Genomic DNA, 24,125 nt, shown 5'->3' with positions numbered 1-24,125 from the left:
CATCATTTGACCTATTAAAGGGTTAGGAAGTTGAAAGAAAGGAGGTTGACATGGTTTTGAGTTCTTGTGAAAGGGTCTTCGCCACCGTGTGCAAAAAAATAGTTGAGAAAGGTACGAGCTCCCTCATCTTTAGAGTGGTTTTGTCATAAACCAAGGGCACTTCTTTTATTGTCTCAAACATTCCAAACCACATCCACGCTTCTTGTCAAGAAGAATATATATGTTACGAATTCCCCCTGTGGATGCCTCTACACCCCTCTATAGTGTGTCTTTGTAGGAAAGGAAGTGTCTGGCTCTCTTTTTGAATCTTTTGTAGTTCAACAATAATTTACTAGAGTCAGAAATGTCAATAACAAATACTATTCCATTAGTCTGTTCTTTATTTGCATTTTGATGTAATCATTCATGGTCATGGCCATTTTATGTTTGGCATGCCATGGATCATTGAATGGAAATGGATGGATCAGATGGGTTAGATTTCACAAATCAAGGGCTTTAAATGGTCACATGTTTATCCAAGTATTTAATGTGGATTAGGTGTGACCTATCTATCTACAACCTATTCGTCATGGTTGGGGATTGCAATCTATAATTTGGAAGTAAGAATAAATCACTAACAGGGCAACCAAATGGAGTAGCATCAACAAAAACAAAACACATGTGACTAATAGAAAGATATGAATCCCCATTCAAAACAAATAAAAACATCTACATTTTGAGGCCTAAATCTGGCTAAAGTTATGGTTTAGGTCATGCAAGGTATGTAATTGAGGAGAAACAAGCTAAGGTTAAGGGCAAAAACAAGAATTGCAATTTTGGAGATAGAGTTACGATTTTAATATATGATTTTGTATCTCTTTTTGAATTTTAATATTGATCCATGAAAATATCATGATACGTAATGACTCTATTTCCTTGTACTCTAATAGTCATTGGAAGATATTTTTTATATATCACTATTTTATTGTTTTTGAGAACTCCATTAGAAAAACTAATTAAGATTGAATTAACTAAAAAAACGGAGAACTCAAAAACTCCTGCATCCTTATGTACATTCACATTTACCCTCACTAAAATCCCTTTTAAAAATCCATTTTTCAATTTTAAAAAATAAAATAAAATAATCCTCCCATCTTTAAATAATGCAACTATTCGGCATTCCTTCCCCTTTCCCCGCTTCGGGGTATGCTAGTTATCTTCTTGTTCTATAATTTTCCCATAGCCTGTTAAAAATAAACATCACCTGCAACCAGGAAATGAGCCTCTGCCGTAGGCTATAAGATTACTATATACCACAATATAGTAATCTGGAATTGCCGAAAGCAAAGCAAAACATAGTTTCGCGAGATCGAGGCCGACCAAGGTTTCAGTCAACTAAGCGTCTTAATTCTGGAACACGAAATCTGAATCAAATTTCAGACAGTACGTGGAGGAGGAAGCCACGAAAGCCAGGAAGCAACGCGTAGGGTAGGTGTCGTTTTTGCAATTCGAAATGCCTCAGAAAGATAGAGTCGCCTACTTCTACGACGGTAAGAATTTAGTTCCCTTCAATTCATCATTCTTTTTTTTCTTTCTAAGGTTTTGACATACAACGACAAAGGCTCCGTTGTTACTGGTAACATTTAGAATGAATCCACGATGATCAGCTGGCAATTTTTTGGTTCTAATAGGCAGTGAATGATGGGATTTCAATATTATTTGTTTTTGTACGGCTATGTCGTACCTCCCTGTAGCTAAGTTGTTTTTGGTATTTAAGGGTTGGGTATGCTGAAATCCTAATCAAGTTAGGAAGTAGCATTATTCATACTGCTGACATTAAGTTGAGAATTATACTAAAATTTCGCCTGCGATGTTTTGAAAATATTCTTCAGTAAGGATTTCGATCATGACTTCAGTCAGTGCTCGAGTACTGTCCGCTCTTGCAAATAATAAGCGGTTTGCGGAAGAGACTTTGAGGGTAATGGGGATCATGAGAGATGTGGCGGAGAGGCTTATTGAGATGCTGATTTGAAGGACGATCAAGAACAGGAGATTCGAAAAGCGGCTGCCGAGATCATCTCCAAATTGGTTGAAAAAAAACCGGAATTGCATTCGGGTGACGACCATCGCTGGATCCATGGAATCCATAGCATCATTACTTTACTCTACACATGACTAAGGTCCGGGAGGATTAATTTCAATGGGGCTGACCATACTGCAAAAGTTGGCAGAACACCGCTCCAACTGAGCTAAAATAGGAATCTGCAAAGGGCTACTTCCTAGAATTATCTCACTCTCAGAGTAAAAACGCAACGCACCCGAATTCCAGATAGAGATGGCAAAGCTTGCTCTGGAGCTCGTGAAAAAGCTGGCAAGCTCTACAGGATCGACAGGAAATGCCTTGAAAAAAGGGATTTGGCAAATAGTCTTTCGCCATAAGAAATTTCAAAAGACCTTCTTCAGTACAGACAAATATGGAAGCATCACCTGCAAATCTTGGTGATTGATACCATTACTGGGATTCCACGGGTCACTAGGACAAATTCACCTTGGGTTTTTCTGCCTTTATAGCTAACCATGGGTTTTTATTGTTGAAAAGTGTAACTAGGTTCGGTCTTCGTAATGACATGTGTAAATATTATTTTATGTAATTGATGTAAAAAAATAAAGTAAAATTATTTTTGTAATGCTTGAGTCATGGCTTTCATGCTCAAGGAATTTTATTTCTAGTTGAAGCTCCCATTGAGAGCTATTAGGTTTGGTCATCAAGTCATAAAGTCTATTGAGTCAATGTCATGTAATGAAGACTCATTTGGGCATGTTATACATTGTAAAAAGAAAATTATATAAGCCACTAACCCTCCAATATCATGTCACAAACCCTACTTGAAGTCGGCCTAAGGAGAATTCTAAAAAGGCATGCCAGCCTTGTCACAAGGAGAAGTCAGCTTAACTTGATGGGCAGATCACTATATATAGGGCAACTCAGCCTCACCTTGGAGCAGATTTCAGTCAAGCAATCTAAAGTGAAAAAAGAAGTGAGAGAATCATTAGAAGAGCCTGCCTCCAAGCGAAGAAGGAAGGACTATTTGGGCTGTTTTAGGGCTAATATCTATCACACGTGCGAGGAGGAGTATCATCTGCTGCAGGAGAAGACGAGTTTATCTCAATCATCCTAGGAGGCCGAATCAAGGAAGAAGACAAGTCAAGAATGCAAGCCGAATTGAAGTAGAAGAAGTCTCCATCCTAAGCGAAGGGAACAAGGGTACAAAGTTGATGGAAATACTTCCCACGTGCTGCAATTAGGGTTTCTGAAGAGACCGAGAATTGCAGGTCTGAAACAAGAGGCTGAAAATCTGAAGTATAGCCGAGGTCCAAAGGAAAGCAAGCAGTTTGACTAGTGTTGACTTGGTCAAGAAGAAGAAGCTGGAAAGAAGGGTTTGTGACTTGGTCTTGGAAAGGGTGTGTCAAGGGTCTTGGTCTTGGTATTTGTCAATTGAAGTCTCTATAAGAAGAAGAATTCGTTTGGGTTTTCCTCTCAAGTTGGAGAGGTTTTGGCCCTGGCTAATCACCTATATTTTCTGTCTCTTTTCTCTTTATTGTTTATGCATTGGTAGCTGTTTGATGAAAATAAAGAACACTGTAATAATCTAAGTAAAGAAAAGAAGTAAAAAACATTCACAAGCAGTTATCATTAGAAGAGAAATCTCCTAATTACTATGCCCTAGATTTCTCAACATGGTTTCAGAGCTAAGGTGATAAATCAAGGAAAGGGCATCTCATCAAGTGACACACAAGCACTCAACGATCAAATCTCAAAGGATATCAAAGCAAAAGACAAGATCTACGAAGAAGTGTCAAAACCTTAGATTGAAGAAGAAGCCTACACCAGAAGAAGTCTTGGGATCCTCAAAAGACCACAAAGGCCCTACTCAAATTGAAGGGACCTACAAATCAAAGTTTCTTGAAGACTATTCATCCTAGAGAAGCAAGATCAAGGATGTTGTCATCATCTTCAAGAAGATTCTAAGGCAACCTCCCTCTCATTGAAGCAAGGTCCTTACCATTAAAGAAGGTCATCCAAGAAGCATCAAGAAGCCATCGTTTATCATCATCAACAAGGACATCACCATCAAAAGGTCTAAAGTTATCTCCCTCTTTGTAGGGTCAAGGATCATTCTTGAAGAGAACTATCTTCATCAAGGAGAAGCTCTCTATTAGCTATATCATCATCAAAATTCAAGGAGGCAACAAGAGGAAGAATCATCTTCACAAGTAAGTATATTATCTGTCAAAATGTATTTTTGCAAGGAAAGCAAGAAATTGGCTGGGGCTTCAAACTATCTTGCATGGAAGAAGAGGACAAATCTAAATCTCATTGAAAATGAGGTTATGGATCATGTCAAAGGATCTATCACCAAACCATTGAAGGAAGATGCTCAAGCACTTGCAAAGTTTATGAAAGGGGAAGTGAGGGCTCAAAGGATTCTCATAGAATCCATCAAGGATCCCCTCATTCCATATGTATCTAAACTCGACACCTCAAAAGAAATATATGACAAATTGGTAGAGTTGTTTTTTATAAGCACTGCAGGAGAAGTTATCCCTCCAAGGCAAGAACTCTACAAGCTAAGGAAATAAAAAGAAGAAGGGATAGCCTCATACTTTATGAGGATATTTGAAATAAGGGATCAACTAAAAGATTTGGGTGAAATAATGTCTGACAAAGAGATAACCACTGTAGTACTAAATGCACTACTAAAGGAGTGGGGTAACTTTACTTCAAGCATTTATGGGAAGAAAGAATCTACTCCATTCCAGGATTTATGGTCTCTATGCAAAATTGAAGAAACTAGACTAAAGGCAAAGACTGATGTGGGATCAAGTAAGCGAAATCAAGCATATGTTGCTATGACAAAGAGAAGAGGAAAATCTGGGAAATTTGGTCCTCAGAAAAAGAAAAGGAACATGGCTAAGATTCAATGCTATGGATGTCAAGAATATGGGCATTACAAAAGAGATTGTCCTAAGCTCAAGAAGGACAATAACAAAAAAGGTAGAGAAGAAGCCCATATCACCGAAGAAATGGAGGAAGCTGAAAAGAAGAAATCTAAGAAAGAGGAAGTAAGAGATCTGTACTATGATTGAGATAGTCTTCCTCACCTAGTTCTTTTCAAGTTCTTGTTTTCAAGTTTTTTGTTGTAAGATATGGTTATCATGAATCACTAAGGAAAATGATAGGATGCATCATGGCATCATAGAAGCATTAAAAGCAAGAGCTTGTGATCATAGAGAAAAATTGCTAAAATAGAAGTCTATGGTAGTCAATTATGGTAGGATGAAAGCTCTTAGTAACCTCATTAGAAGCATAAGTGGTACTTATGGGAAAAAGAAGAAAGGTCATCTAGCACAAGTCTCATCATACATCAGTAAAAGGGGAACATTTGCTGAATGAGGATGCTCAAGATCCTCTATTGGAATCTTCATCTGAAGGTTCGCCAATCAAAAGGAAGCAAGGGTTTCATCAAGAATTCCAACTTGTGGGAATTCATGGGATGATGGTATGATGACAAAAGAGGTAAAGCAAATCAAGGGATTGAAGTTCTTTCAAACAAGGGCACTGCTGAATGAAGCCTGGATGACATAAAGGAAAATGAGCTATATATGCTTGTATTCGATATTTAAGAGTCATATCGTTGTAGGTAACATGGACCAATGCTCTATCTCGAGAGCATGATCAAAAGAAATGATCTCCTCCCTTGAAAGGATGCAGGAAGACATGGGTCACACATTGTCTAGATGAAATCAACATAATATGTCCTCATATGAAATATGAGGTGGTTGACAAAATTGGGGGAGCTATGACTGGAAGTTCCTAGAAGGAAATGTGTGAAGGAAGAAAGGAAGAGATCATGAAATATGCAACTATGGAAAGGGCAATCAACATCCGAGGACTGAGAGATTTGATTAGGATATCTCCATGAAAGATATGAAGACTTTGATGAAGTATGAAAAAGAAAGATACCCTCGACAATACATATCTTTTGGAGATGTGTCAGTGTGTATATAGGATGCTGATGCAAACTAGAAGATGTCATGATGAAAGATCATCACAAAGGTAATTTTGATTTAATGTTCATTCCTTTATTTTTGAATGATATCTGGATGGGCTTATGCAGGGCTGCCAAGGGAAGATATATGGATATCTTCCACCCATGATGTCCATGCAGTAGGATGAAAGATCCTGAAGGAAACATGGCATGATGGAAGGCCAGATATGAACTAATGGATCACTTTTTGATGAAAGGAATAATGACATGACTGACTTATGAATGAAAGTGATGGATGGTATGTGCCCTACGAAGAAGTCCCAAAACATGAAGACTCTTGAATAAAGAAAAGAAGTTCATGACATCATGAGGAGGAGTTCTTCAAGCAGTTGATTGTCCCATCATCTCCACCTAAGGGGCTGTTGTAGGTCCCTAACTAAGAGGGAGCCTGGAAAACAAGTTTCTAACTTGGTAGAAATTTGGAAACAAATTCCTAACCCAAGAGGGAGCATAGGTACATTCCTTCATTGGAATAGATATATCCTCCCTAATTAAGAGGGAGAGATAGACATGTCATTCTTGTTTTCACTTGGGAAGACAAAACGAAGGATTGGGTAAACATCTGGCATTCGATACTCTTTGAGGATGAGTTAGGGCATCCAAGATAAGAGTAGTGGTAGATGAATGATATTCTTTGAGGACTGGGAATCCAAGATAAGAATAGTCATGGTGGAACACACTCTGAGAACCCGGGTAGGGTATGTTCTGAGAGAGACAATGATGAGGGTGTCTATACATCATTGGTCTCACCAACATTGAGCTCTTATCTTGCGGAGATATAGAGTTGTTAGTCAAGGCCTCGCTATGTGACAATGCTAGTTGATATGATGCTAAACAAATGGGTTATCAATTCGACTCTTCTTATGAGAATTCTTCAGATTGAGAATGTCCAAGTACCTTGTATGAATTATGAATACCTTCCTAGTTAGGAGGGAGTGTTGAAAAGTGTAACTAGGTTTGGTCTTCATAATGACGTGTAAATATGATTTTATGTAATTGACATAAAAAAAGAAAATAAAATTGTTTTTGTAATGCTTGAGTCATGGGTTTCATGCTCAAGGAATTTAATTTCTAGTTGAAGCTCCCATTGAGAGCTATTAGGTTTGGTCATCAAGTCATAAAATCTATTGAGTCAATGTCATGTAATGAAGACCCATTTGGGCACGTTATACATTGTAAAAGGAAAATTATTTAAGTCACTAACGCTCCAAGAGCATGTCACAAACCCTACTTGAAATCGGCCTAAGGAGAATTCTAGAAAGGCATGTCGGCCTTGTCACAAGGAGAATTCGGCTTAACTTGATGGGCAGATCACTATATAGAGGGCAGCTTGGCCTCACCTTGGAGCAGATTTCGGTCAAGCAATCTAAAGTGAGAAAAGAAGTGCGAGAATCACATTATAAGAGCCTCTCTCCAAGCGAAGAAGGAAGGACTAGAAGATGAGTTGTTTTGGGTTGTTTTAGGGCTAATATCTATCACACGTGCGAGGAGGAGTATCATCTGCTGCAAGAGAAGCCGAGATTATCTCAGTCATCCTAGGAGGCTGAATTAAGGAAGAAGACAAGTCAAGAACGCAAGTCGAATTGAAGTAGAAGAAGTCTCCATCCTAAGCGAAGGGAACAAGGGTACAAAGTTGATGAAAATACTTCCCACATGCTGCAATTAGGGTTTTTGAAGAGATCGAGAATTGCAGGTCTGAAACAAGAGACTGGAAATCTGAAGTATAGCTGAGGTCCAAATGAAAGTAAGCAATTTGACTATTGTTGACTTGAAGAAGTTGGAAAGAAGGGTTTGCGACTTGGTCTTGGAAAGGGTGTGTCAAGGGTCTTGGTCTTGGTATTCGTCAATTGAAGTCTCTATAATTAGAAGAATTTGTTTGGGTTTTCCTCTCAAGTTGGAGAGGTTTTGGCCCTAGATGATTGCCTATATTCTGTGTCTCTTGTGTCTTTATTGTTTATGCATTGGTAGCTGTTTGATGAAAAAAGAACGTTGTAATAATCTAAGTAAAGAAAAGAAGTAAAAAATATTCACAAGCAGTTATCATTAGAAGAGAAATCTCCAAATTGCTATGCCCTAGATTTCTCAACACTTATAAACTTGTAGGTCAAAAACTACCTGTAACTTGACCGAGCCAAATTACCTAAACCACCCTAGCAAATATATTGAGCAGGCATTTTTTCAATAAAATGAAAGGTTTGGTATTCTTCAAATGTTTGTTGTTATTCTTTATACTTCTTCCCATTCCATCAATAATGGATATGTGAAGTTCCCTTGCATCTAGCAGGAATTGAACCCGCGAGTTCATATGAGTTGGGCACTTTAACCATTCAGCCATGGATGCTCTATAAAGATCATCAACATATTCATTCTATAACATGAGTATAGACTTAGATCTAAAGTTGGGTAGTTCGGGATCAGGACCCAATTACATTCTCTCTCATACTTGATTCATGTCACATATAATATTTGGCGGATGCCGGGGAATATCCCCAATGTGGGTAAACCCTTTGATCAAGTCTTCTTATTATTCTTCAAAATTTCAGCATAGAGAGAGAATACAACATACAAAATTCACTTGCCCAAACACCATCAAATCTGTCCAGTCAAATTGCAATCAACAGGATGTCGTAACCAGAAAGTCAACATTGGTCAAATCAACAGAATTACTCCTCCAAATCAGCTTTGTCAAACCTAGTCAATTCGGCCTCCAAGAACAGTGTGAATTAGCCCAAAACAATCCAGAAAAAGTCGGTCAAACTCCGTCAACACAGAGTCAAACATGCGGTCAAATTCCCTGCGGTCAACGCTGGTCAAACAACCTAGAAAACCTTGAAATCTGTGCCAAGAAATGTAGCCTGCCCGAACATAATTTCTCCCAAGAGAAACGCAGTCAAATAAGGTCAACTGTTGCTCGGTCAATGTTGGTCAAACTTGCTGCAAACTTGGTCGACCCAGAGAACAGAAAAGTACAGTCAACCCTTCACATGTGTGGAGGAGAGAAGCTGCCCAAAAATCTGTACGACTTAATTAGATGAGGAGAGAGAGAGATGTGTGAGTGATGATGAGTGTCCAAATGAGGTAGATGCTCCTTCTCTTTATATGCAACGTTGACATTGAAAAGACATGACTTTTGGGCTTCTGAGCCTATAGAAGTTTGCTCACTGACCTTGACAATTTGTCCATAATAGAAATAAATTCATAATTCCATTTATACATGTCAGAATGAGATGATCTTTAGATCAATCCTACACCTTTCGGAAAGGGGAATCCAATAAAAATATCAGCTCCATCATATGAGCTGTCCAAGGTGGAGTTTGGCCCTAGTTGCCAATTTTAACACTATGTAAAACATGAAGATGCTCCTTCTTTAATGGAACATCATTCTTTAATGGAAGATCAACTTGCTTCTTCATCACAAGAGCCATTGGCACATGATGTTGCAGATTTGGTTGATGAAGAACTTGTGGAAACGTCTCATAAAGAAAATCTTGGTGATGAGGTTTGTGGCGAAGATTCTAATGAAAACATTCAAGCAATCCACTACATACTCCTTTGAAAACAAAGGTTTGTTATGTTGATTTCTGGTAGCATCGGACGTGCTCTAAGTCTCAAATTTTGCAATAAGGCTTAGACATATGTATTCCACAATACCCAGAAATCGTTTTGGGAAATTCCACTCAGAGACATTTTTATTAAAATAATTAATTATTTTTAATGTGTCCCTAAGTCTAAACTTCGGAAATTAAAATAATTAATGGGTATTAATCTAAATTGTGGGTGTAACTTCTAGAGGAAGACGAAGATCGAGTCCAAATGATTTGAGCCATTGATTAGAATCTAATTTGGGCCGTTGTTTCTCAATTGGAAGAGTATAAGAAGGACATCGGGGGGCATTTGGAAAACACACCAGAGGCAGATATTCACTTAGCCGAGTAAGATTGATTTTCTCACTGGTCGAAGTTTGGCAAGAGAAAATCGAATCAAAGGGAGAGTTGTAGGTGAGACAAAGAGAAAGGGTATCGACATCAGTTAGGAGGTCAATAGCAGAAGACGTAGAGTAGAGGGAGGACAACGCAGAGGATTGTGACGCTGGGATTGCGCAATCCTCACGCAGGAGTTGACAAAGTGAGACACAGGGGGGCAACAGGTCCTCTCCTAGATCAGAAACTCGTCAAGAAGTGTCTGTAAAATTTCTCACAGAGAATCCTCTTCTATTTTACTGGTTGTATCTTGTACATGAGATTTTTGCTGAAGAATAATAAAGAAACCCTCATCTGCTGCACTGGTTTTCCCACATTGGTTTTTTATGGGGACAATTTTCCTAAAATAAATGTCATCGTGGTTATACTTGTGTTAGTATTTTTCTTTGCATTCACTTTCCGCAGTATTTTAATTGTGAAGGCTGCAGTAGAATTTATTTCGATATTTGCTGTAGAAACATTGTGAATAACTTATTTCTGAGTTAATAAGTAGAAGAAATAATATTAATCATTGCAGTTGGATTTCTATTTAGAAATTTTCACATGGTATCAGAGCAAGGTTAAGCAGGAGTGTAGACCGGAAGAGCCAACGTTAAAGAGAAGGAGGGAGTTCGAAATTACTGCATGGGCAGAAAATCGAATCCCCAGAAGAATTGCGCAGTCCAGCCTAGGAGGGCAAAATTCTCATGAGAAAATCTCTCTCTGAGAGAGTCGACAGAGAGGAAGATTTCCAAATTGAAGTTTGCTAGTGACAAAGGTAGCAGCACAGAAACTTCAGTGCAGAGCAGTCTTCAGGAGAAGACACAGTTTTTCCTGCAGCAGTTGCTGGGGCAGGATAGCGTCAGAGATTGTTAGAAAAATAACACAAAGATGGAAACTCAAGATGTCTCCGAATTATCTTCCAGATTAGAAGAAGAATTCACATGCTTAGCAAGTTCAACATCAGCAGATGTTTGGTACATTGATAGCGGGGCTTCAACCCATATGATTGGAGTAAGAGAATATTTCTCGAGCTATCAAGAAGAACAAATGGACTTCCAGATTATAGGGAGAGGCACAATAGCATTTAAGACGGAAGCAGGAACCAACATCCGAGCCAACAATGTCCTGCGTGTGCTCGGGTTAGGAATGGATTCGATTTTAGTGTCCTAGTTACAGGACAAGGCATACGATGTATACTTCATTGGAAAGAAAGTATACGTCAAATGTCCAAGCTGGAAGAAGAAGAGACAAATTGGAGCTCGAAGCAACAAATTGTATAGGTTGCAGCTCCAGTCTCCAATGGCACTGATAGGCAGCAATCATAATGGTGAAAATGAACTGAATGAATTATGGCACAGGTGAATGGGACACTTACACCATGGAGCACTGAGGATGCTCAGAGAGACTGTTACAGGAGTTCCAGTCCTTAGTACTGAGCATGATGATTTATGCAGAGGATGCATACTAGGGAAGTACGTTAAAGCAACTTTTTCCAGAAGTAACATTAGAGCAGAATGTGTATTGGGATTGATACATTCTGTAATGTTCCAAACTTAAACAAACAGTGATATACAAAAGCCAATTCGATTTATGCACAAAAAAATTAAACGATCAACAAATATTCAATACACAACAGAAATGGGAACCAATTGAGCCATTTTATTTATTAATGGAGCAATGTACAATAGTGTGGAAAGAGCACCTGGGCTTGCCTCAAGGGCAAGCTAGACAGAACCTAGGTGTCGACAGTAATCCCAAATGCTAGAAAGCAACTGCTCCTCTAAAGCTCTGCGTTGTCTCCCAGTTACGGCAACTGCTGGCTGGAAAGGAGCTGCAAGAAACCTCGCCTCTGGTGCTCAGAAAATGATGAAACTTCAGCCACAAACTCCTTGGCCAAAACCCACAAAAACCCAGAAAGGGTTTGGCTTGAAACCAACCACCCAAATTCGACCTCCTCTATGGCCTACGCCCTCCAAACAACTCCAACAATACGACTTGCAAGAAATGGCCACAAAGTCTTCCTCCAAGCTTTGCAAAGGAAACAAAATTCACCCTCAATAACTCTTCCAACCTCCATGACAAAGCTCAACCTCAAGGGCTGATACTCTACCCACCAAATGAGCTCCCCAAACACTGCCTCTGTGTTGGCCCAGGTAGTGCGAAAGTCACACTGCCAAGCCTGAAGCTCAATCAGCTCCCAAACTCCCCAAAGGTTGACAATCCTCCTTAGCCTCTCCTCCGGAAAATCTCACAACAAAACTCCACTGCTCAGCTCCACAAACAACTCGACCTCCTCTCTCACTGCGTCCTCCAGAAATACGCACCACCTGGAAGCAAATGCTACTGTTGGAAATCACAATGTGAATCTCCCCCTGAAGAAATGAAGGAAACCTTCCTAGGGCGGCATTCAAAGTCCCCCGAAGAAAGGGTGAGCTCTTCCTCCTGAAGAACTCTCGCTAAACAACTAGTGACTCGGCTAAGTAGCTTGAGCAACCAAGAGAAATCGATATACACTCATGAATGAATAAGAAGAGGAGAGCTGCCCTCCTTATATAGTTTTCATGGGGGAATTTTCCCTCCATTTCGTCCTCCATCATGGGCCCCACTTAACCAACACCATGCAAAAGTTATCTCCCCTCCATGCATATCGAACTAGGGAGTGCGTAATTCCCTAGTGAGGGTGGCCCCCATGTGTAACTTAACTTCAAAACAAAACATCTTCTCCTAGTCTAAACTCCTAATAGCATCGAATGGGGTCCACTAACTCCAAAATTGGCCCCATAATACAAAATTAAATCTTGTCCCAAAATTATTTAGGAAGGGACATGACACACTCAAATATCTGTGGTCCAATGTCCACAAGAGCTTTTAGTGGTGGCAAATATTTCGTCACCTTTATTGATGATCACTCTAGAAAAAATTGGATCTATTTCTTAAAGAACAAGGATGAGGTCTTTGATCAATTCAGAGAGTTTAAGGCTCTCGTTGAAAACATGACAGGGAAAACGATAAAGGTATTGCGTTCAGATAATGGTGGAGAATATACAGACAAAGACCTCACATATTTCTGCGCAAAGGAGGGCATCAAAAGGGAATGGACAACTCCATATAATCCGGAGCAAAATGGAGTAGTGGAGTGGAAAAATACAACTATTTTTGGGGCAACAAAAGCTATGTTGTATGGTCGAGACTTGCCTAGATTCTTATGGGCAGAGGCTTGCAACACAACGGTGTATATCCGGAAGAGAACTCCTCATAGAGCATTATGGAAGAGAACGCCCGAAGGTGTCTTCACAGGGAAGAAGCCAGAAGTAAGTCATCTCAGGATATTTGGAAGTGTGGCATATTGTCACATTCTAGACGAAAAGCGTAGTAAACTGGATCAGACTGTAGAAAAAGGGTACCTCATAGGATATAGCGAGACCTCAAAGCCATACAAAATCTACATTCCTAGCAGCAGGAAGATTGTAGTGAGACGAGATGTGAAGTTCATGGAGGATAGAGCTTTCAGGAAATCTCGAGAGATGCCAACAGAAGTTCAGTCAGCAGATGTTCCATTAGTCTAGCAGCGGCAGGGGCAGCGAGGAGGATAAGCAAGAGGAAAGACACTTGGATCAAGTATAGTGGCCAGTACCGGTATTTCATCAGAAGAAGGAAATCCAGATAGTTCTCAACAAATGAAACAACAGGACCAGGAGGAGGAGTTGACTGAGCCTCCCACCACCAGTGGTAGAGCCAGCAGGGGAGTACGATAGACGCTGAGGGACGCAGAGGAGTTTGTTGGAGCTCTTAGAACTGAGAAGAGGCAACGTAGACAACCTGACAGATATTGGGCCTTGGTAGCACAGGTTGAAGAACCCTCTAGCTTTTAAGAAGTCGTTCAACACCAAGTTTGGGTGGTTGCCATTATAACGACCATAAACTGAATTTCGGTAATAACCAGAACTAAATACAGTAAGAACGAAACTGAACCGGAATAAAGTAAAAGAATTTGGACACCTACCTGAACTGCTGCTTGCTCTGGTGATGTTGATGGCGTTGTGGTTGCTTCTGATACCAATTACCGGGAAACCAATTCCACCCAGCCTAGACTGAGCAAAGCCTGGCTGCTCAATCCAGTAAGCTTCCCAACAGAAGCTTACTGTCCCCCGTGCCCAGAACCTCAGACTGATTAAAGCTCTTCCAATGGCAAAATCTCTCTCACTGCTGAATTCCTCCTCTGGTTTCTCGCTCTGTTCTTTTCCCCCCCTGTTCTCGGTTCAGACCTCCGGTTTTAACCACGGGCTTGGCGGTGGCCGCCCTCCTGCATGCAACCACCGCCTCCCTCCCTGTTGCCACGCTCCTGTCCACGTCTCTCAGACCAGAAGCTAATCCCTTCGTGCTTTATGACTCAGTCACGTGGTTGGCCTTTAACTCTATTATGTTTTATGTATTTGATTTTGGGTATTCCATTTCTAAATTATAAAGTTTGTTTTGTATTTTTAATATGATTTTCATATATATTCTAAATATGAAGTTTCATTAATATTATTTTAAATATAAAGTTTATAACTTTATATTAATTAATTATTATATATATATATTTTTTAATTTCTTAACTTTTATAAATGGGTCATTACATACACTCCGCCTTCAGAAAACTTCGTCCCGAAGTTAGAGTTTTATCTTATCTGATTACTTATGATAGTAATTAGTACCCCCTTCTTAGTTTTAAAATTTTATTTTAATATCAAGAGACTAAAACAAAATTAGAATTTTAGGTTTATGATTTTAATGGATATATCGTGCTCCATCCAGGTTCCCAAGCTATTCTAAAATCAACCTATCCTTCCTAATCTCTTATGCTCCCATCCTATCCGTCCTCTACTGGAGTATGCCATGGCGTCAGTTTTACTGACCCGACCATTCATAAACTCTAAGGTGACAGCGTCGGTTATACCGACTTGATCCCTAGTAGGCATCCGACAGTCATCATCACACGTCTAGGGGAGCGTGACTCGCACAGTCCTCCCATGACTCCAGGGTTCGGAGGATAAACGATGGGCAACACCTCCACCCCTCCCAATAGAACTCAGGGCTAACACCCTATCATAGAATCACTTGGAGCTTTAATTGTTTTGAGGTTCTGTCATCACGTGGTCATCCCGGTAACTGTCTATTACCTGCAATCATACACTTATCCATGCATCCGTAAAATGTGCATCAGCATGTTCAAAATAACTCACATATTATTCCCTTATTAATTCATTTATGATACTACAGTACAACATATTTTTCTATATTCCACGCATGTCTTTTGTCTTTCATCTAGAATGTATTCACTTCCTGATTTCTATCCCATTGATCATATTGACATGTATAAATAAATAAGATCTATAATATCTTAATTTCTATCAGAAGTAAAATCATTCAACTGTCTTAACTTTACTTCGACAACTATAATTTAGGAAAATGAACCACATATATTGTTTTGGTATCCATGTACCTACAGAAATTAAACATATATTATGCCCCAAAATTTCACGTTTATCCATAATCATTCAAAATGTTTATGAATCTATGATTGTAGTGAAGTAAATATATACTAAACATAATTTAAAGTTCTTCAAAATTGACATAGATCAGGGTATCTTTGGCATATGTCCTCTGTATCTTCCCAAGTTGCTAATCCAAGACTATACTTGTCCCATTGGACCTTAACTTGGTCCACCAGGCGGTTCCTCAGCTGTCGAATCCTACGTTCCAGTATACGTAATGGTTCGACCGTTACGACTCCCTCGTCCGATACCTGCAATTCCTTCCATTGAAGGTTATGAGATAGATCAACTATATAATGCCTTAATACAGAAACATGAAATACATTATGAATTCTATGCAGGTGAGGTGGCAGGGCAAGACGATAGGCAACAGGTCCAACTCTTTCCATGACTTTAAATGGTCTAATAAATCGGGGTGACAACTTTGTCCCTTATCCGAATCGAATAATACTTTTATTTGGTTTGATGCGGATAAAGACCTGATCCCCTACTTCATACCTCCTATCAATTCGGTGAGCATTCGCATAACTCTTTTGTCTATCCTGTGCTTCCTTTAATCTTTGTCTAATTTGTCTTACCTGCGCTTCCATTTCATGGATTAATTCTGGTCCTATTATCACTCGATCTTCTAACCTGTCCCAACTTAACGAAGTTCTGCAAGGTCTGCCATATAAAGCTTCAAATGGAGGCATCCCAATCAAACTGTGGTAACTGTTGTTGTATGCAAATTCGACTAAGGGTAAGTACTTTTCCCAATGTGATTGCTGGTCCATCACATACATTCGCAACATGTCTTCAAGTACTTGATTTACCCTTTCAGTTTGCCCATCAGTCTCAGGATGGTAAGCAATGCTTAAATTTAGCTGAGTACCTAAGGCTGTTTCCATACAAGTCCAGAATCTAGAAGTGAATAACGAATCTCTATCGGATATAATCTTTTTAGGTACTCCATGAAATCTAATAACTTCATTTACGAATACTCGAGCTACGTCAGCAACATCGTAAGTATCTCTTACGGGAATGAAATGGGCGCTTTTTGTTAATTTATCCACCACTACCAAAATGGCATTGTGTCTTTGAGAAGTAAGAGGTAGTCCAATGATAAAATCCATCGAAATGGTCTCCCATTTAGACATAGGAATGTCATGGGGTTGTAAGAGGCCCGCTGGGTGACAATGATTTACCTTTACTTGCTGACATTCCAGACATTTTGCAACAAATTGAGTGATATCACGCTTCATGCCTGCCCAAAAGAAGAGTTTCTTGGTATCCGCATACATCTTCCCTATTCCATGATGAGCACAATATACTGCTCTGTGGGCTTCCCCAAGGATGGTATCTCGAAGATCTTTATCATCAGGAATATACATCCTTCCATGGAATCGTAAGATCCCATCGTTTTCTAATTCATATCCCTCAAATTTAGATTCTTTTGCCCTATTACCTTCAAGACCTGCTCTTACCTTTAAATACCAGCTGTCTTTTATAAGATGATCCAGTACTCGTTGTCTTAAGTCTACTTTAATGGGTATGAGAGAAAATATCCGAAGTCTTCTGCTTAAAGCATCTGCTACCACATTCTCCTTTCCCTTAATGTATGATATTTCGAAGTCATATTCACTTAGGAATTCGCTCAAGCGCCTTTGCCTGGCATTTAAGTCTCTTTGGGTGAACAAATATTGTAGACTTTGATGGTCGCTTTTGAGTGTAAAACTTCGTCCTACTAGATAGTGCCTCCAAATCTTTAAAGCTAGCACAACAGTGGCTAGTTCTAAATCGTGAGTAGCATAGAGTTCTTCATGAAGTTTTAACTTTCTGGAAACATATGCTACCACTCCCCTATCCTGCATCAACACTGCACCCAGCCCTTGTTTGGATGCATCTATACATAGTGTAAAATCTTTGTCCATGTCTGGGACTCTTAGGATTGGTGCACTGGTGAGTAGTCTTTTGAGTTCAGAGAATGCTTTATTACATTCCTCGGTCCATTCGTACTTAACACCTTTACGCTGAAGGGTGGTAATTGGCTTTGCGATTTTGGAGAATCCCTCCACAAATCTTCGGTAATAACCGGCTAAACCCATAAAGTTTCGTATCTCATGTGCATTTTTCGGTATTGGCCAATCCATGATCGCTTTTACCTTCTCAGGATCTACTGAAATCCTTTCACCTGATATGATGTGACCCAAATAATGAATCTTTTCCTGAAAGAATGAACACTTGGATAGTTTTCCATATAACCGATGTTCTCTAAGGCAGGATAATACTATCCGCAAATGATCTTCATGCTCTTTCTCATTCTTGGAATAGATGAGAATATCATCTAAAAAGACTTGCACAAATTGATCAAGATATTCACGGAAAACACTGTTCATAAGATTCATGAATACGGCTGGTGCATTTGTTAATCCAAAGGGTACCACCGTAAATTCATAGTGTCCAAAACGTGTCCGGAATGCAGTCTTAGAAATATCATTTTCATAAATCCTTAGCTGATGGTATCTTGAGCGAAGATCAATTTTTGAAAAGACAGCAGCTCTTTTCATTTGATCGAAGAGATCATCAATTCGAGGCATAGGGTATTGATTCTTTACTGTAGCTCGATTCAAGTCTCGATAATCTATGCATAATCTTAAAGATCCATCTTTCTTCTTCACAAAAATTACAGGAGCACCCCAAGGTGATGAACTAGGCCGAATATGCCCTATATTCAGTAGTTCCTTTAATTGAATTTGCAATTCCTGAAGTTCTGGAGCTGTCATTCTATAAGGCGTTTTAGAGATTGGTTGGGTACCTGGTTTTAATTCAATAGTGAGATCCAATTCTCTTACTGGGGGTAATCCAGGTAGTTCTTTTGGAAATATATCCGGGAATTTGGCTAACACCGGATATTGTTCTAAGGATGGCCCTTTTCCATGGCTTACTTCTTGAATTGCATAAGCCTAACAACCTTTCCTTAAACAACGCTTCATCTGCGTTGCTAAAATGTAGCGTAAGGAAACTTCCCTCCTGATTCCTTGGATTTGGATTACTTCTCCTTCATCATTTATGCCTAGAATCCTTTTCCCATAACAGTCTACCCAAGCTTGGTGAGCTTCTAGCCAGTCCATACCTATGATAAGATCATACGTTCCTAAGGCTGTGACATAAACTTTCAGTTTAGTCGCACAGACCCCTAGGTCAATTTTGCATTGATCCACACTCAAGCCCACGGTTTGGAGTTCTCCTGAGGCCAGTTCCACTTGGTGGAAATCATTTTGTCTACGAGCTGCCAACCCACATTTGTTTAATGCATATGATGAAATGAAACTATCTGTGGCACTAGTGTCAAATAAGATTTTGAGTTTTATACCATTGATAATACCTGAAGATTCCACTACCGTGGATTGATGTGCTGCTTGGTCGTTGTCGACTACTGCATGAATTCTATGATTACCTCGATTGTTTGATATCGGTCCCTTTCGAGTCCTATGCAATATATTCGACGAAGCTTCTGGGCAGTCACGTTGAAAATGCGGTCCCCCACATCCCCAACAATTAAGCTGCGTTGACCCTCTTGAATCGGGACGTGAATTTCTAGAGAACGAGTTTCGTCCTCTCATGTTGATTCCTCTCGAATTTCTTCCTCTATTGGCAGTCCCTTGAGATGTCCATGGACTGGTGTTTGATGATTCCGCGGCTATAGTGTTTACTGCCATGGAAGCTCTTGTCCCCACATTTCTTGGGGTAAACCTGTTATCGTAAGGTGACCTCGAGCCACCTTCTCTGAAGAAGTTTCGGGGGGTCTTTCCTGGAAATGCTGGTTGGATAGGCTCTGTTGGCCCCATATCTTTTTTGATTCCAAGATGTTCTTCTGCATAACGACCACATTCGACTGCCTCGGCTACTGATGATGGTTTCCACATGCTTACCAAGGCTCTGATGCGAGGATTTAACCCAAATATGAAGCGTTCAACTTGACGTTCATCAGAGTCTAAGTAGTGAATGTATTTTACCAGCTCCATAAACCTTATCTCGTACTCTTCCACCGTTTTACTTCCCTGAATTAATGTATGAAAGGCTCTGGCTTGCTGTTGTTGAAAGTATGGAGGTAAATACTTTGCGTGGAACCTTTCCTCAAATAGTTCCCAAGGGACATTATCCGATGTAAGGTGTAACTGCTTCTCCAGATTTCCCCACCAAATCAAGGCGCTTTCCTTTAATTGAAATACGACAATTTTTGTTTTTGCAGAAGAAGAATATTTTCTTAACCTAAAGCACCGGTTCGTTCCTTCTAACCACGCTTCAGCGCGCTCACCTGCTCGACCTCCTGAGAATTCTGGGAGTCTAATTTTCTGAAGCTCCCTGGAAATGTCTTCTTTCGGTCTTCTGGGCTCAAAATTATTTGGTTCCGCTGAACTGGTGGCTACATGCTGAAATTCCTCTTTGGTTTTAGCCTTAGTTGATTCCTTTAATGTCTCCAATAAGGCTTCCAAAGAGTTCATTATCACAGTCAACTCTGGCGCTGGGGCGTTTGATGTTGATAATGGTCTAGGTGGTGATGATTGTAATGGGGATGATGATGGCGACGGTGGCGGCATTAATGGTGGTGATGCTGCCTGGTCACGTCGTCGTCGCTCATACGTCCTTACCATTGTAATGGTCCCTGAACAAATAATAAAATTTCTATAAAATTTTTGAGGTAGACAACCGAATTTAACACATAATTTTCTTTTGCAACTTCACATTTGTAAACGGGTATAGTTTTGCTATTTTTATCCGCTAGGCAGATCTTACTGGTACCGAGGTCAAGGAGGGTGGTCTCGTGACCTCCTTGTCCTAATGCAGGGTATTCGATCCTAATATGAATAATGCAGAAGTATGGTTATAGACTCCTAACGATTGGGATAATTTCTCTGTCTGGAATGATTTGCTTCAGTGGAGGAATCACATGTATAATACTGTAATAAATTCATTTAAAGATTTTTCAAATACAAACACCCAGATTCCTCAACTTGGATATGGTGACAAGGCATGGAGCATTAACAAGCTTGCTCGTTTGGCCCGCAAGCAAGGTCTTTATGATGTGTGTGTAACTGAGCTGAACAAAAATGCTGGCTATTTCACAACAGAAGTTCAAGCACGAAAAATTTGTGAAAATAAGAGAACAAGCAAAAACTTATTTAGAAATGAGAGGGGAATTAAGAATTGGGATCAATTTAATTAATAGTACCAATCTGGAAAATTTTCCAAGTCAACACCGGGCAGAGATTTTCCGCCTTAAGGGAGAATATTTCCAGAAAATGAATAACGGTACCTATGCTAGTGAGGCATATTTCTCTGCGATCGGACTCTCCAGGAATTTATCTAAAGGATGGATAAGCTGGGGAAATTATTGTGACCAGGTCTATAAAGAGAGTAATGAAGAGCTATTGCTAGAATAGGGAGTACGATGCTTTCTTGAAGGCATTAAGTATGGGATTTCAAATCCTAGAGCTTACTTAGCACGTGTTCTGTATTTATTGAGCTTTGACACAATAAATGAGCCTGCGGGGAAAGCGTTTGATAATTACTTGGATCAGATACCTCACTGGGTTTGGCTGTCATGGATACCTCAGCTACTGCTTTCCCTGCAAAGGCCTGAGGCATCTCATTGCAAGCTTGTTCTTCTCAAAATAGCAACAGACTACCCACAGGCTCTTTATTATTGTTTGCAAACATATTTGATAGAACATCGTAACGTTGCTAACAAATCAGAACTGGGAAGGGGAACTGTAGCTGCTTGGCAACGGGTTCAACAGTTACCTGCCTCAGTTGTTAGTTCATCTTCTCTAAATTCAGCGGAAAGTAATTCGGTAGCCTCGCATCGAAGTGCAAGCAAACTGACCTTTGAAGTTGTAAATAATCAACTTCCCCAGGCTGGCACTTTGACTGCTCATAGTGATGGTTCAAATCTTCAAGGACAAGAATCAGACAGAACACAATCATATGATGGGAATATTTCTAGAGGCTTGGAATCATTTCAGTCAAATTTTGTGGGGAAAAATTATTCTAAATGTGGCGTTAGGTGTAATGCTGGCTTTGGGAATATTTCTAGAGGCTTGGAATCATTTCAGTCAAATTTTGTGGGGAAAAATTATTCTAAATGTGGCGTTAGGTGTAATGCTGGCTTTTGTTGGAAAGCATCAGAAGTGATGGCACTTGAAGCCGCCATGAATGTCATGGACACTTTGAAGAACATGCACAGAAATTTGGCCTGTGAGCTTCAGGTTTTTCTAAATGAAATTGGTAAAAGATTTATCCATTTTCCTGAAGAAAAACTTCTTTCTGAAGTCCATGCACTCGTGCACCAATGTTACAAGTATCCTACCGTGACAACAACAGAGGTTCCCAAATCTCTCAAGAATGAGCTCTCGAAGTTGTGTAGGGATTTCTTTCCGTTAGGCGGTATGAACGAAAATGTTAAGTTTGTGAATGAGTACAAACGGGACTTTGAGCGAGATCTTGATCCGGCCAGTACATCGATATTTCCAGTTACGCTCTCAGATTTGACTGAGCGTTTGAGACATTGGAAGAATGTTTTGCAAATCAACGTGGAAGACAGGTTTTCTGCTTTCTTGAAATTAGAGGAAGAAAGCAATGTCCTGAATAAGTTCCATGTGGTTGATATGGAAGTTCCAGGACAGTACCTTGTAGAACAGGATTTTGCACCTGATCATTCAGTGAAGTTGGATAGAATTGGGGCTGATTTGCAGATAGTGCGAAGACATGGAAGCAACTTCCGTCGATTGACACTAGTTGGTTCAGATGGTTCTCAACGTCATTTTCTATTACGCCCACTAACTCCTGGGGAAGAACCTTCACGAATGGTACAATTGTTTCGTGATTTAAACAGGTTGTTTGACAAACACAAGGAATCCAGACGCAGGCATCTTGCATTTCACGCTCCAATCATTATACCAGTTTGGCCACAGGTTTGGTGTTCGACTCCACTCGAATAGGAAGAAGTCGAAGATTCAAGTTGCTGTTGAACTACTCCTCCATCGAGAACAGAATTTGATGTAGAAGGAAGGAAAAAAATTTGCCATTGGACTCTGTAAAACTCGATCAGCCCGTGTTCTTCTTCTGCACCTTTTGAACAGGGAAGAAAACGCCTCCCGCCTCCAGTTTGGGTCGGATCCGGATTGAACGCATAACCTGTGCGTTCCAACAACCGCGTTTTACCAATCTCGTTCTGGGTCCATTATCAGACTCGATCAAAGATTCGGCTGGTAAAATTACAACTCCCGCAGTTTGTCCATGCTTTTCTTCTCCGTGCGAAGCGTCCAGAATCACTGTAAAACGCCATAGAGACTCGCGGGGACTGGATTAATTCGAATTAAAATTCCCTCACTCAAAATTCTTTCAAAGGAGACAAATTACCACTGTAAAACGCCGTAGAGAGCTCATGCGTCTAGGGTTTTGTGGTAACACACAGCGCTCGTAAAGATTGCTGGTCCAAGAACGAAAAGCCAGATGCGTTTAGGGAAGGGGCTGTCTCTATGAAACCGTAAAAATGTAACCGAGATTTTTTTTTTTTTTACAAGTTTTTATGCAGCAGAATTAAATCACAAAGTGTACAAGAGCGTAGGGCCTGGGAGGTCCCGAAGGGTTTGAACACGCGCTCTGATACCATGTATAACGACCATAAACTGAATTTCGGTAATAACCAGAACTAAATACAGTAAGAACGAAACTGAACCGGAATAAAGTAAAAGAATTTGGACACCTACCTGAACTGCTGCTTGCTCTGGTGTTGCTCTGGTGATGTTGATGGCGTTGTGGTTGCTTCTGATACCAATTACCGGGAAACCAATTCCACCCAGCCTAGACTGAACAAAGCCTGGCTGCTCAATCTAGTAAGCTTCCCAACAGAAGCTTACTGTCCCCCGTGCCCAGAACCTCAGACTGATTAAAGCTCTGCCAATGGTAAAATCTCTCTCACTGCTGAATTCCTCCTCTGGTTTCTCGCTCTGTTCTTTTCCCCCCTGTTCTCAGTTCACACCTCCGGTTTTAACCACGGGCTTGGCGGTGGTCGCCCTCCCGCATGCAACCACCGCCTCCCTCCCTGTTGCCACGCTCCTGTCCACGTCTCTCAGACCAGAAGCTAATCCCTTCGTGCTTTATGACTCAGTCACGTGGTTGGCCTTTAACTCTATTATGTTTTATGTATCTGATTTTGGGTATTCCATTTCTAAATTATAAAGTTTGTTTTGTATTTTTAATATGATTTTCATATATATTCTAAATATGAAGTTTCATTAATATTATTTTAAATATAAAGTTTATAACTTTATATTAATTAATTATTATATATATATTTTTATTTCTTAACTTTTATAAATGGGTCATTACAACCATGGTAGAAGAGTATAGTTCTATCATGATGAATGATGTTTGGGAAGTAGTACCTAGACCAAAGGATAGATCTGTTGTAAGATCAATGTGGATCTACAAGATCAAGTATGTTGCAGATGGCAATATAGAGAAGTACAAGGCTAGGTTCGTGGCAAAGGGGT

General features: G+C 40.0%; 1 protein-coding gene across 1 annotated transcript in view; it reads left to right on the top strand.

Annotated features, from left to right (window-relative positions):
- The first annotated feature begins 1,156 nt into the window (after positions 1-1,156).
- LOC149166852 (Flavodoxin family protein) overlaps positions 1,157-24,125 on the top strand; it is a 451,658-nt gene continuing 428,689 nt past the window's right edge. Inside the window, exon 1 of the mRNA XM_089432790.1 lies at positions 1,157-1,529. Within this exon, the coding sequence (XP_089288916.1) occupies positions 1,493-1,529 (37 nt within the window). The 5' untranslated portion in view covers positions 1,157-1,492. The remainder of the gene's footprint in view (positions 1,530-24,125) is intronic.

Source organism: Pinus tabuliformis, chromosome 5_1, assembly GCF_031772625.1.
Source record: "Pinus tabuliformis cultivar Carrire ecotype Pingquan chromosome 5_1, CPIR1, whole genome shotgun sequence".
Taxonomy (NCBI): Eukaryota; Viridiplantae; Streptophyta; class Pinopsida; order Pinales; family Pinaceae; genus Pinus; species Pinus tabuliformis.
The sequence above is the reverse complement of the archived record's forward strand: the minus strand, read 5'-3'. Positions and strand labels throughout refer to the sequence as shown.